The sequence below is a fragment of the Salmo trutta genome, chromosome 17 (assembly GCF_901001165.1).
Source record: "Salmo trutta chromosome 17, fSalTru1.1, whole genome shotgun sequence".
In the NCBI taxonomy this organism is placed as follows: Eukaryota; Metazoa; Chordata; class Actinopteri; order Salmoniformes; family Salmonidae; genus Salmo; species Salmo trutta.
This window is the reverse complement of record NC_042973.1, coordinates 1,554,568-1,570,112: the sequence shown is the minus strand read 5'-3', so window position 1 is coordinate 1,570,112 and position 15,545 is coordinate 1,554,568. Positions and strand designations below refer to the sequence as shown.

Below are 15,545 nucleotides of genomic sequence, written 5' to 3'. Positions count from 1 at the left end.
GATTGTTTTGATCACGCGGACTGGGCTATGTTCCGGGTTGCCTCTGAGAATAACACTGAACACGGTGACGCAGTTCATCGGGAAGTGCACAGGGGATGTTGTTCCCACTGTGACCATTAAAACCTACCCTCCTAACCAGAAACCGTGGATAGATGGCAGCAAAACTGAAAGCGCAAACCACGGCAAGGTGAATGGGAATATGGTTGAAAAGAAACAGTGCAGTTATGCACTTGCAATCAAACAGGCAAAACGTCAGTACAGAGACAAAGCGGAGTCGCAATTCAACGGCTCAGACACGAGACGTATGTGGCAGGATCTACAGTCAATCATGAATTACAAAGGGAAAACCAGCCACGTCGCGGACACCGACGTCTTGCTCCTGGACAAGCTAAAACACAATCTTTGCTCGATTTGAGGATAACACAGTGCCATCGACGCGGCACGCTGAAGAGGACTGTGGGCTCTCGTTCTCTGTGGCCAAGATGAGTAAGACATTGAAGCGTGTTAACCCTTGCAAGGCTGCCTGCCCAGACGGCATCCCTAGCCGCGTCCTCAGAGCATGCGCAGACCAGCTGGCTGGAGTGTTGACGGACATATCCCAGTCTGCTGTCCCCACTTGCTTCAAGATGTCCACCATTGTTCCTGTACCCAAGAAAGCGAAAGTAACTGAACTAAATGACTAACTAATCACCCTGTAGCACTCACTTCTGTCATCATGAAGTGCTTTGAGAGACTAGTCAAGGATCATATCACCTCCACCCTACCTGACACCCTAGACCCACTTCAGCTTGCATACCGCCCCAAAAGGTCCACAGACGATGCAATCGCCATCAATGTTTAATTTTCCATTTAGAATGATGGAGGCCACTGTGTTCTTGGGGACCTTCAATGCTGCAGAAATGTTTTGGTGTCCTCCCCCAGATCTGTGCCTCGACACAATCCTGTTTCTGAGCTCTCCAGACAATTCCTTCAACCTCATGGCTTGGTTTTTGCTCTGACATGCACTGTCAACTGTGGGACCTTTATATAGACAGATGTGTGCCTTTCCAAATCATGTCCAATCAATTGAATTTACCACAGGTGGACTCCAATCAAGTTGTAGAAACATCTCCAGGATGATCAATGGAAACAGGATGCACCTGAGCTCAATATCGAGTCTCATAGCAAAGTGTCTGAATATTTATGTAAATAAAATATTTTACATTTTTTTTATAAACATTTACAAAAATCTCAACCTGTTTTCGCTTTGTCATTATTGGCTATTGAGTGTAGATATCATTTTATTTAATCCATTTTAGAATAAGGCTGTAATATAACAAAAATGTTGAAAAAGTCAAAGGGTCTGAATGCACATCTCAACATCAACTGTTCAGAGGAGACTGTGTGAATCAGGCCTTCATGGTCGAATTGCTCCATAGAAACCACTACTAAAGGACACCAATAATAAGAAGAGACTTGCTTGGGCCAAGAAACACGAATAATGGACATTAGACCGGTGGAAATCTGTCCTTTGGTCTGGAGTCCAAATGTGAGATTTCTGGGTCCAACCGCCGTGTCTTTGTGAGACGCAGATCTCAGGACCTAAGATCAGAAGAAGCACTGCCTTCTGGGGTGGCCCAGTCAGTCCTGACCTCAACCCGATTAGAGGTCATGCCACAGCATCTCAGAGAGCAGTTCACACAAGACATCGCACATAATAATGCTGAACTGAAATAGTTTTGTAAAGAGGAATGGTCCAAAATTGCTCCTGACCATTGTGCAGGTCTGATCCACAACCACAAAAAACATTTGGTTGAGGTTATTGCTGCCAACGGAGGGTCAACCAGTTATTACATCCAAGGGTTCACATACTTTTCCCACCCTGCACTGTGAATGTTTACACAATGTGTTCAATAAAGACATGAAAACATAGAATTGTTTGTGTGTTATTAGTTTAAGCAAACTGTGTTTGTCTATTGTTGTGATCTAGATGAAGATCAGATCAAATTTTATGGCCAATTTATGCAGAAATCCAGATATTTCCAAAGAGTTCACACTTTTTGTTGACACTGTATACACCAATGTCCAACTATCATGATGACTATTATGGTTTTACTTCAGAGAAAGTTTAAAAAAAATCTGTATGTAACAAATCTAATCACTTTACTTAAATTGCATTGGGCAATACAAAAAAATAAAAATAATGAAAAACCTGGAATAAGTAGGTGTGTCCAAACTTTGGACTGGTACTATATATATATATATGTGTGTGTGTGTGTGTGTGTTGTTTGTGACTCACCCTGACGAGGGCGTCGTCGATGATGTGGTCTCGCCGTACTTTGAGTCTGAGGTACGGGTTGAGCTGCTGTCCTTGTACCAGGCTGTAGAGCGCTGTGATCCTCCTCTCGCTGTACATGCTGATGCGGTTGTCGTAGTACAGACCCAGGCTCTTGGTGCAGGCGTTGAGGACGAAGGGACAGCTCTGGAAGGAGAACTTACTCTCCGAGTCCACCTTGAAGAAGGTAAAGTCCTTGTCCATCTCTAGAACATCGTTCAACGGTTCGTTGACAAACTCCTCGAAGGGGATGAGAGGCCGTCTGCAGTCCAGGGTCCTGACGCCCAGCTCCTTTTCATTGGACAATTTAAAAACAATTTAACCACACGTGGACACTATCCATTCCAAATCACTGTGGATAACAAAGTATTTAAATCATTGAGGATAACACAAAAAAATAATTTGCAGTGCATTTGGAAAGTATTCAGACCTCTTGACTTTTTCCATATTTTGTTACAGCTTTAATCTAAAACAGATTTTTTTTAAATTGTCCCTCAATATACACACACACCATACCCCATAATGACAAAGCCAACAGGTTTTTAGAAATGTTGGTAATTTATTAAAAATACAAAAACATACCTTATTTATATAAGTATTCAGACCCTTTCCTTTTAATCTCTAAATTGAGCTCTGGTGCTTCCTGTTTCCATTGATCCTCCTGGAGATGTTTCTACAACTTGATTGTAGTCCACCTGTGGTAAATTCTATTGATTGGACATGATTTGGAAAGGCACACATATTTACATTTAAGTAATTTAGCAGACGCTCTTATCCAGAGCGACTTACAAATTGGTGCATTCACCTATGATATCCAGTGGAACAACCACTTTACAATAGTACATCTAAATCTTTTAGGGGGGGGGGGGTTAGAAGGATTACTTTATCCTATCCCAGGTATTCCTTAAAGAGGTGGGGTTTCAGGTGTCTCCGGAAGGTGGTGATTGACTCCGCTGTCCTGGTGTCGTGAGGGAGCTTGTTCCACCATAGGGGTGCCAGAGCAGCGAACAGTTTTGACTGGGCTGAGCAGGAACTGTGCTTCCTCAGGTCCCACAGTTGACAGTGCATGTCAGAGCAAAAACCAAGCCATGAGGTTGAAGGAATTGTCCGTAGAGCTCCGAGACAGGATTGTGTCGAGGCACAGATCTGGGGAAGGGTACCAAAAAATGTCTGCAGCATTGAAGGTCCCCAAGAACACAGTGGCTTCCATCATTCTAAAATGGAAGAAGTTTGGAACCACAAAGATTGTTTCTAGAGATGGCCGCCCGGCCAAACTGAGCAATCAGGTGAAAGTGCCTTGGTCAGCTGACAGAGCTCCAGAGTTCCTCTGTGGAGATGGGAGAAGCTTCCGGAAGGGCAATCATCTCTGCAGTAGTCCACCCATCAGGCCTTAATGAAAACCTGCTCCAGAGTGCTCAGGACCTCAGGCTGGGGCGAAGGTTCACCATCCAACAGGACAACGACCCTAAGCACACAGCCAAGACAACGCAGGAGTGGCTTTGGGACGAGTCACTGAATGTCCTTGAGTTGCCCGGACTTGAACCCGATCGAACATCTCTGGAGAGACCTGAAAATATCTGTGCAGTGACGCTCCCCATCCAACCTGACAGAGCTTGAGAGGATCTGTAGAGAAAAATGGGAGAAACTCCCCAAATACAGGTGTGCCAAGCTTGTAGGGTCATACCCAAAAAGACTTGAGGATTTAATCGCTGCCATAGGTGTTTCAACAAAGTACTGAGTAAAGGGTCTGAATACTAATGTAAATGTGATATTGAAGTCTTTTTGTGTGAATAAATTAGCAAAAATTTCTAAACCAGTTTTTGCTTTGTCATTATGGGGTATTGTGTGTAGATTGATGAGGGGGGAACAACTATTTAATCGATTTTAGAATAAGGCTGTAACATAACGTGGATAAAGTCAAGCGATCTGAATACTTTTACTGTAAATTATTGAGGATAACAAAGAAAAAGTGAATTCTTTACCTTCTCCAGAGGGTCGACCCGGGGCCCCTTCTTGTTCCTCCTCTCCTCCCCCAAGAGCTCCTGCAAGGTGAGCTCGCTGGACTCAGACGGGGGCTCCTCCTCCTGATTGAATTTGCACTTTTTAAAACTTCTCCCACTACCATAAAAATACTTGACCTACATGGCCAAATTGAAACGTTCCTTACAGAACCATGAAAGAGAACACTGAGGATTATGGGTAAATTATTAGACCAAAAAGGTGAGGACACAACTGTACATCTGACAAGAATGAATCCAAACATTACATTGTTGATTTGATGTGCATTTTACATCAACAGTACTTTCACTGTATTTGTTGATAACGAAATCTGAAAATACTCCGGATACTTACAGTAACATGATAAGAATATTAATTGAACTTTCAGAGTAGGTACAAGATAAGAAAAAACGATTACAATGGTTTCAGTGAGAGGAATAACTGGTGTTTCCAAGTGGACCCACACCTCTCCAAACTGTGGGTTTCAGGGAGAGGACTAACTGGTGTTTCCAAGTGGACCCACACCTCTCCAAACTGTGGGTTTCAGGGAGAGGAATAACTGGTGTCTCCAAGTGGACCCGCACCTCTCCAAACTGTCGGTTTCAGTGAGAGGAATAACTGGTGTCTCCAAGTGGACCCACACCTCTCCAAACTGTGGGTTTCAGTGAGAGGACTAACTGGTGTTTCCAAGTGGACCCACACCTCTCCAAACTGTGGGTTTCAGGGAGAGGAATAACTGGTGTTTCCAAGTGGCCCCACACCTCTCCAAACTGTGGGTTTCAGTGAGAGGAATAACTGGTGTCTCCAAGTGGCCCCACACCTCTCCAAACTGTGGGTTTCAGGGAGAGGACTAACTGGTGTTTCCAAGTGGCTCCACACCTCTCCAAACTGTGGGTTTCAGTGAGAGGAATAACTGGTGTCTCCACACCTCTCCAAACTGTGGGTTTCAGTGAGAGGTCTAACTGGTGTCTCCAAGTGGACCCACACCTCTCCAAACTGTGGGTTTCAGTGAGAGGACTAGCTGGTGTCTCCAAGTGGACCCACACCTCTCCAAACTGTGGGTTTCAGTGAGAGGACTAACTGGTGTTTCCAAGTGGCTCCACACCTCTCCAAACTGTGGGTTTCAGTGAGAGGAATAACTGGTGTCTCCACACCTCTCCAAACTGTGGGTTTCAGTGAGAGGAATAACTGGTGTCTCCAAATGGACACACACCAATCTAAACTATGCAGATCGTAAGTAATTTCAATGCATTATGACTCAAGGAAAGGTGCTTTTTTTTTAACCTCTTTTGACCTCTTAGCTTTGCCATTGAGGAACTGAAGCCAGCAAACTTGTAGTTTTGTGTAAGGAAAGTATCCCCCACCATCACAAAATGGCTGTTGTTTACGCAATCCGAAAACATTCCATTATAAAACCCACAATCTGGGTGAGGTGGACATCATTTGGAAGCGTATTCTACTGCCGACATGGCTAGCTAAGTTATAAAATACGATTTTAAGCCCTTTTCGGACAGGATCAGTTTTACTGCGGGAGCTTCGGTAATGTAATCATGTGCACAAGCAAAAAAATCTACCATGTCAGTCATTTTTACTTGGCAGAAAGGTTATTATCCAAGCTCTAAAAAAAACTGTTTTCCGGGAAACTCCCAGGATCCTCTGATATTACTAACCTGTGTGAATCGTCATCCCTGTGTTTTGAGGGAGTTTATCAGGTTCTGCACCCAGTTTGGGTCAGAACATGAGACTAAATCGATGCTTAAAACAAAAGTAGTTTGCACGTAGCGTACAGACGAATGATCTGTGTCGTCACATCTTTCATAGTGCCATACTTCTCTTTTTAAAGATGGAAGTAGACGATATTGACCCAAGAATTTATAAAATTGTCAAATCCGTCAGGTAATTAAAATGTCTGCAGGTTACAGTTCATGGTGCTTACTAATATACATTAGTATTTTGACTTTCTGAACTGAAGGTCATTAGGTCACTAATAGACTGTTCCTAGACATGTGAACTGAAGGTCATTAGGTCAATATTAAACTGTCCCTAGACATGTGAACTGAAGGTCATTAGGTCAATATTGGACTATCCCTAGACATGTGAATTATCTTCAAGCCCAGAACAGCCTCCAGGCTTCCATCATAACAGTCAATTTTGAATGAGGAAAAAACAAAAAACAATTACAGGGGCAGTTTGGTAAAACTAGTCTGAATCGTCCACTGGAAGAACAGACATGCCTTATGGGTAATGACTACATAACCCACCTTCTATAACCAACTCAGTGTCCTTGTGGTTAGAGTGTCTGCCCTGAGATTGGAAGGTTGTGAGTTCAATCTCTGGTCGAGTCAAACCAAAGACTGTAAAAATGGGACCTGATAAGTCTCCTCTTGACATTCAGCATTAAGGAGATAAGATCGGGGTTAAGGCCCTGTGATAGGCCGGCGTCCTGTCCAGGGGTACGGCTCTGTGATAGGCCGGCGTCCTGTCCAGGGGTACGGCCCTGTGATAGGCCGGCGTCCTGTCCAGGGGTACGGCCCTGTGATAGGCCGGCGTCCTGTCCAGGGGTACGGCCCTGTGATAGGCTGGCGTCCTGTCCAGGGGTACGGCCCTGTGATAGGCCGGCGTCCTGTCCAGGGGTAAGGCCCTGTGATAGGCCGGCGTCCTGTCCAGGGGTACGGCCCTGAGAGACTATATGACCTTAAAGCTTTATTATAACCCTCAGAGTCTCATCCGTCAGAACAACCTCTTGATTTACAACGTTTACCTCAGACAACAAATGTGAAAAAGTTTCCCAATTAGTTGGGAGGATGGCAGCAACTTCTTGTTGAGTGCGGTGCTCAAATTTATAATGGTTATCAGTCAAGACAAAAATATGGCACTTTCAATCCATATTGAAGTGGAAAAGGCTACCTAAACAGTTAAAGCAAGTCACACAACTTCTCTTCATGGACAAAATACCTTTCTAGTTGATTATGAGTTTATTAGATAATCCTAAATCAGTAAGCTGCTCCAGCCAGACAACATTTCTTACCTCGTCTTCGTTGTGGCCCGTATCGAGGTCACCTCCCAGCAGGTTGGCGTAGAACACCAGCTTCAAATAGAATCAAACATGATTCAAATCACAACACACTTTACAGTAAAACAATCAATTACAACTATAACATTTATAAAAATGTCTACAATAAATTGTGAAATCGTTGATTTACAGTAAAAAGCAAAATAACAGTAAAGTCCTTTATTAAAAACCAGGCAAAAAAAAAAAAAAAAAAAAAAGTGGCTTTTCAAACGAGATTTAAAAACCTTGACTGTCTGCCCCTCTTTCCTGACAGGTCGTTCCATAGCTGTGGGGATCCAATAAAGGATTCTCCTTGGTTCTAGTAGGTGTAGAACCACTTCCTGCCATCAGGAAGTATTCATACCCCTTAACTTATTCCACTGTGTTACAACCTTAATTTAAAATGGATTAAATTGTTTGTTTTTTTCTTCTCACTTAATCTACACCCCAAAATGACAAAGTGAAAACATGTTTTTTTAGAAATATGCTAATTTATTGACAATGAAATACAGAAATATCTAATTGAATATTCACACCCGAGTCATGTTAGAATCACCTTTGGCAGTGATCACAGCTGTGAGTCTTTCTGGGTAAGTCTCTAAGAGCTTTCAACACCTGGATTGAACAATATTTGCACATTATTCTTTAAAAAAATTCTTCAAGATCTGTCAAGTTGGTTGTTGATCGTTGCTAGAAAACCATTTTCAAGTCTGGTCATAGATTTTCAAGCCGATTTAAGCCAAAACTGTAACTAGACAACTCAGGAACATTCAATGTCATCTTGGTGAGCAAATCCAGTGTACCCTATATATACAAAGGTATTAGGACACACCTTCAAATGAGTGGAGTCGGCTATTTCATTGCTGACAGGTGTATAAAATCGAGCACACAGCCATGCCAATCTCTATGGAGAAACATCGGCAGTAGAATGTCCTTACTGAAGAGCTCTGTGACTTTCAAAGTGGCCCCCGTCATAGGATGCCACCTTCCTAACAAGTCAGTTCGTCAAATTTCTGCCCCACTAGGCAGCCCCAGTTAACTGTGATGGGTTGGGACTTCTAAACTTGAAATATCCTTATTCATGTCACTGAGGGAGAGAGGGGAATGCAGAGCGTTTACGTTCTGTTAGAACATCATGTATCCTATTGGAAAAGAGAAGGGCCACAGTAGCTGGTACAAGTCAGCAGGACAGCCGTGAGTTGGGGAGGAGTGAGGAATTTGGTCCGAGGTGAGGTCAGATGAACTGAGAGAGAACAGGCATCACTAAAAGGCCTGTCTAGCAACATAGATGTATTGGCTGTCCAGATGTGTAAGGGGGAGACTCAGCATAGGAGGAAGGTATAAATGCCAGTGCTTGTGTAAATATGTCTTTATCTTTTCGGCTGTTTGACCCATTTAATTTGTTAGACCAGATTAAATTTGGTTTGAGCTGTTGCTAGTTTTCACTCTATTTATAAGCTATAGGGTTGGCGTTGTCGTCAGGATTCACCACGATTTCTGTCGAACCGGAGAGTCCGAAACAGGGGGAAAAGGACTCAAAACATAAATCAGGATTTCATTTTTAATTAATTTGTTAAAGAACAAAAAATCCACTTTGACATTATGGGGTATCGTGTGTAGGCCAGTGTGTAGGCCAGTGTGTAGGCCAGTGTGTAGGCCAGTGTGTAGGCCAGTGTGTAGGCCAGTGTGTAGGCCAGTGTGTAGGCCAGTGTGTAGGCCAGTGTGTAGGCCAGTGTGTAGGCCAGTGTGTAGGCCAGTGTGTAGGCCAGTGTGTAGGCCAGTGTGTAGGCCAGTGTGTAGGCCAGTGTGTAGGCCAGTGTGTAGGCCAGTGTGTAGGCCAGTGTGTAGGCCAGTGTGTAGGCCAGTGTGTAGGCCAGTGTGTAGGCCAGTGTGTAGGCCAGTGTGTAGGCCAGTGTGTAGGCCAGTGTGTAGGCCAGTGTGTAGGCCAGTGTGTAGGCCAGTGTGTAGGCCAGTGACACATCTCAGTTGAATTCATTTTAAATTCAGGCTGTAACACAACAAGGGGTGTGAATACTTTCTGAGGACTGTAGGTATAGATAATAGGCTATTGTTATAGACCAGATCCTTGGTTGTAACACTAGGTATTGTTAGACTAGATCCTTGGTTGTAACACTAGGTATTGTTATAGACCAGATCCTTGGTTGTAACACTAGGTATTGTTAGACCAGATCCTTGGTTGTAACACTAGGTATTGTTATAGACCAGATCCTTGGTTGTAACACTAGGTATTGTTAGACTAGATCCTTGGTTGTAACACTAGGTATTGTTATAGACCAGATCCTTGGTTGTAACACTAGGTATTGTTAGACCAGATCCTTGGTTGTAACACTAGGTATTGTTAGACTAGATCCTTGGTTGTAACACTAGGTATTGTTATAGACCAGATCCTTGGTTGTAACACTAGGTATTGTTAGACCAGATCCTTGGTTGTAACACTAGGTATTGTTAGACTAGATCCTTGGTTGTAACACTAGGTATTGTTATAGACCAGATCCTTGGTTGTAACACTAGGTATTGTTAGACTAGATCCTTGGTTGTAACACTAGGTATTGTTATAGACCAGATCCTTGGTTGTAACACTAGGTATTGTTAGGCCAGATCCTTGGTTGTAACACTAGGTATTGTTATAGACCAGATCCTTGGTTGTAACACTAGGTATTGTTATAGACTAGATCCTTGGTTGTAACACTAGGTATTGTTATAGACCAGATCCTTGGTTGTAACACTAGGTATTGTTATAGACCAGATCCTTGGTTGTAACACTAGGTATTGTTAGACCAGATCCTTGGTTGTAACACTAGGTATTGTTATAGACCAGATCCTTGGTTGTAACACTAGGTATTGTTAGAGCAGATCCTTGGTTGTAACACTAGGTATTGTTATAGACCAGATCCTTGGTTGTAACACTAGGTATTGTTATAGACCAGATCCTTGGTTGTAACACTAGGTATTGTTAGGCCAGATCCTTGGTTGTAACACTAGGTATTGTTAGACCAGATCCTTGGTTGTAACACTAGGTATTGTTAGACCAGATCCTTGGTTGTAACACTAGGTATTGTTAGACCAGATCCTTGGTTGTAACACTAGGTATTGTTATAGACCAGATCCTTGGTTGTAACACTAGGTATTGTTAGACCAGATCCTTGGTTGTAACACTAGGTATTGTTATAGACCAGATCCTTGGTTGTAACACTAGGTATTGTTATAGACCAGATCCTTGGTTGTAACACTAGGTATTGTTAGGCCAGATCCTTGGTTGTAACACTAGGTATTGTTAGACCAGATCCTTGGTTGTAACACTAGGTATTGTTAGACCAGATCCTTGGTTGTAACACTAGGTATTGTTAGACCAGATCCTTGGTTGTAACACTAGGTATTGTTATAGACTAGATCCTTGGTTGTAACACTAGGTATTGTTAGACCAGATCCTTGGTTGTAACACTAGGTATTGTTATAGACCAGATCCTTGGTTGTAACACTAGGTATTGTTATAGACCAGATCCTTGGTTGTAACACTAGGTATTGTTATAGACCAGATCCTTGGTTGTAACACTAGGTATTGTTATAGACCAGATCCTTGGTTGTAACACTAGGTATTGTTATAGACCAGATCCTTGGTTGTAACACTAGGTATTGTTATAGACCAGATCCTTGGTTGTAACACTAGGTATTGTTATAGACCAGATCCTTGGTTGTAACACTAGGTATTGTTATAGACCAGATCCTTGGTTGTAACACTAGGTATTGTTATAGACCAGATCCTTGGTTGTAACACTAGGTATTGTTATAGACCAGGTCCTTGGTTGTAACACTAGGTATTGTTATAGACCAGATCCTTGGTTGTAACACTAGGTATTGTTATAGACCAGATCCTTGGTTGTAACACTAGGTATTGTTAGACCAGATCCTTGGTTGTAACACTAGGTATTGTTATAGACCAGATCCTTGGTTGTAACACTAGGTATTGTTATAGACCAGATCCTTGGTTGTAACACTAGGTATTGTTATAGACCAGATCCTTGGTTGTAACACTAGGTATTGTTAGACTAGATCCTTGGTTGTAACACTAGGTATTGTTATAGACCAGATCCTTGGTTGTAACACTAGGTATTGTTATAGACCAGATCCTTGGTTGTAACACTAGGTATTGTTAGACCAGATCCTTGGTTGTAACACTAGGTATTGTTATAGACCAGATCCTTGGTTGTAACACTAGGTATTGTTAGACTAGATCCTTGGTTGTAACACTAGGTATTGTTAGACCAGATCCTTGGTTGTAACACTAGGTATTGTTAGACCAGATCCTTGGTTGTAACACTAGGTATTGTTAGACTAGATCCTTGGTTGTAACACTAGGTATTGTTATAGACCAGATCCTTGGTTGTAACACTAGGTATTGTTATAGACCAGATCCTTGGTTGTAACACTAGGTATTGTTATAGACCAGATCCTTGGTTGTAACACTAGGTATTGTTATAGACCAGATCCTTGGTTGTAACACTAGGTATTGTTATAGACCAGATCCTTGGTTGTAACACTAGGTATTGTTATAGACCAGGTCCTTGGTTGTAACACTAGGTATTGTTATAGACCAGATCCTTGGTTGTAACACTAGGTATTGTTATAGACCAGATCCTTGGTTGTAACACTAGGTATTGTTAGACCAGATCCTTGGTTGTAACACTAGGTATTGTTATAGACCAGATCCTTGGTTGTAACACTAGGTATTGTTATAGACCAGATCCTTGGTTGTAACACTAGGTATTGTTATAGACCAGATCCTTGGTTGTAACACTAGGTATTGTTAGACTAGATCCTTGGTTGTAACACTAGGTATTGTTATAGACCAGATCCTTGGTTGTAACACTAGGTATTGTTATAGACCAGATCCTTGGTTGTAACACTAGGTATTGTTAGACCAGATCCTTGGTTGTAACACTAGGTATTGTTATAGACCAGATCCTTGGTTGTAACACTAGGTATTGTTAGACTAGATCCTTGGTTGTAACACTAGGTATTGTTAGACCAGATCCTTGGTTGTAACACTAGGTATTGTTAGACCAGATCCTTGGTTGTAACACTAGGTATTGTTAGACTAGATCCTTGGTTGTAACACTAGGTATTGTTATAGACCAGATCCTTGGTTGTAACACTAGGTATTGTTATAGACCAGATCCTTGGTTGTAACACTAGGTATTGTTAGAACAGATCCTTGGTTGTAACACTAGGTATTGTTAGATCAGATCCTTGGTTGTAACACTAGGTATTGTTAGGCCAGATCCTTGGTTGTAACACTAGGTATTGTTATAGACCAGATCCTTGGTTGTAACACTAGGTATTGTTATAGACCAGATCCTTGGTTGTAACACTAGGTATTGTTATAGACCAGATCCTTGGTTGTAACACTAGGTATTGTTAGAGCAGATCCTTGGTTGTAACACTAGGTATTGTTAGGCCAGATCCTTGGTTGTAACACTAGGTATTGTTATAGACCAGATCCTTGGTTGTAACACTAGGTATTGTTAGACCAGATCCTTGGTTGTAACACTAGGTATTGTTATAGACCAGATCCTTGGTTGTAACACTAGGTATTGTTAGACTAGATCCTTGGTTGTAACACTAGGTATTGTTATAGACCAGATCCTTGGTTGTAACACTAGGTATTGTTAGACCAGATCCTTGGTTGTAACACTAGGTATTGTTAGACTAGATCCTTGGTTGTAACACTAGGTATTGTTATAGACCAGATCCTTGGTTGTAACACTAGGTATTGTTAGACCAGATCCTTGGTTGTAACACTAGGTATTGTTAGACTAGATCCTTGGTTGTAACACTAGGTATTGTTATAGACCAGATCCTTGGTTGTAACACTAGGTATTGTTAGACTAGATCCTTGGTTGTAACACTAGGTATTGTTATAGACCAGATCCTTGGTTGTAACACTAGGTATTGTTAGGCCAGATCCTTGGTTGTAACACTAGGTATTGTTATAGACCAGATCCTTGGTTGTAACACTAGGTATTGTTATAGACTAGATCCTTGGTTGTAACACTAGGTATTGTTATAGACCAGATCCTTGGTTGTAACACTAGGTATTGTTATAGACCAGATCCTTGGTTGTAACACTAGGTATTGTTAGACCAGATCCTTGGTTGTAACACTAGGTATTGTTATAGACCAGATCCTTGGTTGTAACACTAGGTATTGTTAGAGCAGATCCTTGGTTGTAACACTAGGTATTGTTATAGACCAGATCCTTGGTTGTAACACTAGGTATTGTTATAGACCAGATCCTTGGTTGTAACACTAGGTATTGTTAGGCCAGATCCTTGGTTGTAACACTAGGTATTGTTAGACCAGATCCTTGGTTGTAACACTAGGTATTGTTAGACCAGATCCTTGGTTGTAACACTAGGTATTGTTAGACCAGATCCTTGGTTGTAACACTAGGTATTGTTATAGACCAGATCCTTGGTTGTAACACTAGGTATTGTTAGACCAGATCCTTGGTTGTAACACTAGGTATTGTTATAGACCAGATCCTTGGTTGTAACACTAGGTATTGTTATAGACCAGATCCTTGGTTGTAACACTAGGTATTGTTAGGCCAGATCCTTGGTTGTAACACTAGGTATTGTTAGACCAGATCCTTGGTTGTAACACTAGGTATTGTTAGACCAGATCCTTGGTTGTAACACTAGGTATTGTTAGACCAGATCCTTGGTTGTAACACTAGGTATTGTTATAGACTAGATCCTTGGTTGTAACACTAGGTATTGTTAGACCAGATCCTTGGTTGTAACACTAGGTATTGTTATAGACCAGATCCTTGGTTGTAACACTAGGTATTGTTATAGACCAGATCCTTGGTTGTAACACTAGGTATTGTTATAGACCAGATCCTTGGTTGTAACACTAGGTATTGTTATAGACCAGATCCTTGGTTGTAACACTAGGTATTGTTATAGACCAGATCCTTGGTTGTAACACTAGGTATTGTTATAGACCAGATCCTTGGTTGTAACACTAGGTATTGTTATAGACCAGATCCTTGGTTGTAACACTAGGTATTGTTATAGACCAGATCCTTGGTTGTAACACTAGGTATTGTTATAGACCAGATCCTTGGTTGTAACACTAGGTATTGTTATAGACCAGGTCCTTGGTTGTAACACTAGGTATTGTTATAGACCAGATCCTTGGTTGTAACACTAGGTATTGTTATAGACCAGATCCTTGGTTGTAACACTAGGTATTGTTAGACCAGATCCTTGGTTGTAACACTAGGTATTGTTATAGACCAGATCCTTGGTTGTAACACTAGGTATTGTTATAGACCAGATCCTTGGTTGTAACACTAGGTATTGTTATAGACCAGATCCTTGGTTGTAACACTAGGTATTGTTAGACTAGATCCTTGGTTGTAACACTAGGTATTGTTATAGACCAGATCCTTGGTTGTAACACTAGGTATTGTTATAGACCAGATCCTTGGTTGTAACACTAGGTATTGTTAGACCAGATCCTTGGTTGTAACACTAGGTATTGTTATAGACCAGATCCTTGGTTGTAACACTAGGTATTGTTAGACTAGATCCTTGGTTGTAACACTAGGTATTGTTAGACCAGATCCTTGGTTGTAACACTAGGTATTGTTAGACCAGATCCTTGGTTGTAACACTAGGTATTGTTAGACTAGATCCTTGGTTGTAACACTAGGTATTGTTATAGACCAGATCCTTGGTTGTAACACTAGGTATTGTTATAGACCAGATCCTTGGTTGTAACACTAGGTATTGTTATAGACCAGATCCTTGGTTGTAACACTAGGTATTGTTATAGACCAGATCCTTGGTTGTAACACTAGGTATTGTTATAGACCAGATCCTTGGTTGTAACACTAGGTATTGTTATAGACCAGGTCCTTGGTTGTAACACTAGGTATTGTTATAGACCAGATCCTTGGTTGTAACACTAGGTATTGTTATAGACCAGATCCTTGGTTGTAACACTAGGTATTGTTAGACCAGATCCTTGGTTGTAACACTAGGTATTGTTATAGACCAGATCCTTGGTTGTAACACTAGGTATTGTTATAGACCAGATCCTTGGTTGTAACACTAGGTATTGTTATAGACCAGATCCTTGGTTGTAACACTA

At 41.6% G+C, this 15,545-nt stretch overlaps 1 protein-coding gene across 6 annotated transcripts in view; it reads right to left on the bottom strand.

Annotated features, from left to right (window-relative positions):
• Positions 1-15,545, bottom strand: part of LOC115151429 (ubiquitin-protein ligase E3A) — a 46,410-nt gene that overhangs the window by 16,621 nt on the left and 14,244 nt on the right. For all 6 annotated transcript variants that reach the window (XM_029695356.1, XM_029695358.1, XM_029695355.1 and 3 more), the window contains 3 exons: positions 7,341-7,400; positions 4,297-4,398; positions 2,279-2,605 (listed from right to left, as the gene is read on the bottom strand). In XM_029695356.1, coding sequence (XP_029551216.1) covers positions 2,279-2,605; positions 4,297-4,398; positions 7,341-7,400 — 489 coding nt within the window. The remainder of the gene's footprint in view (positions 1-2,278; positions 2,606-4,296; positions 4,399-7,340; positions 7,401-15,545) is intronic.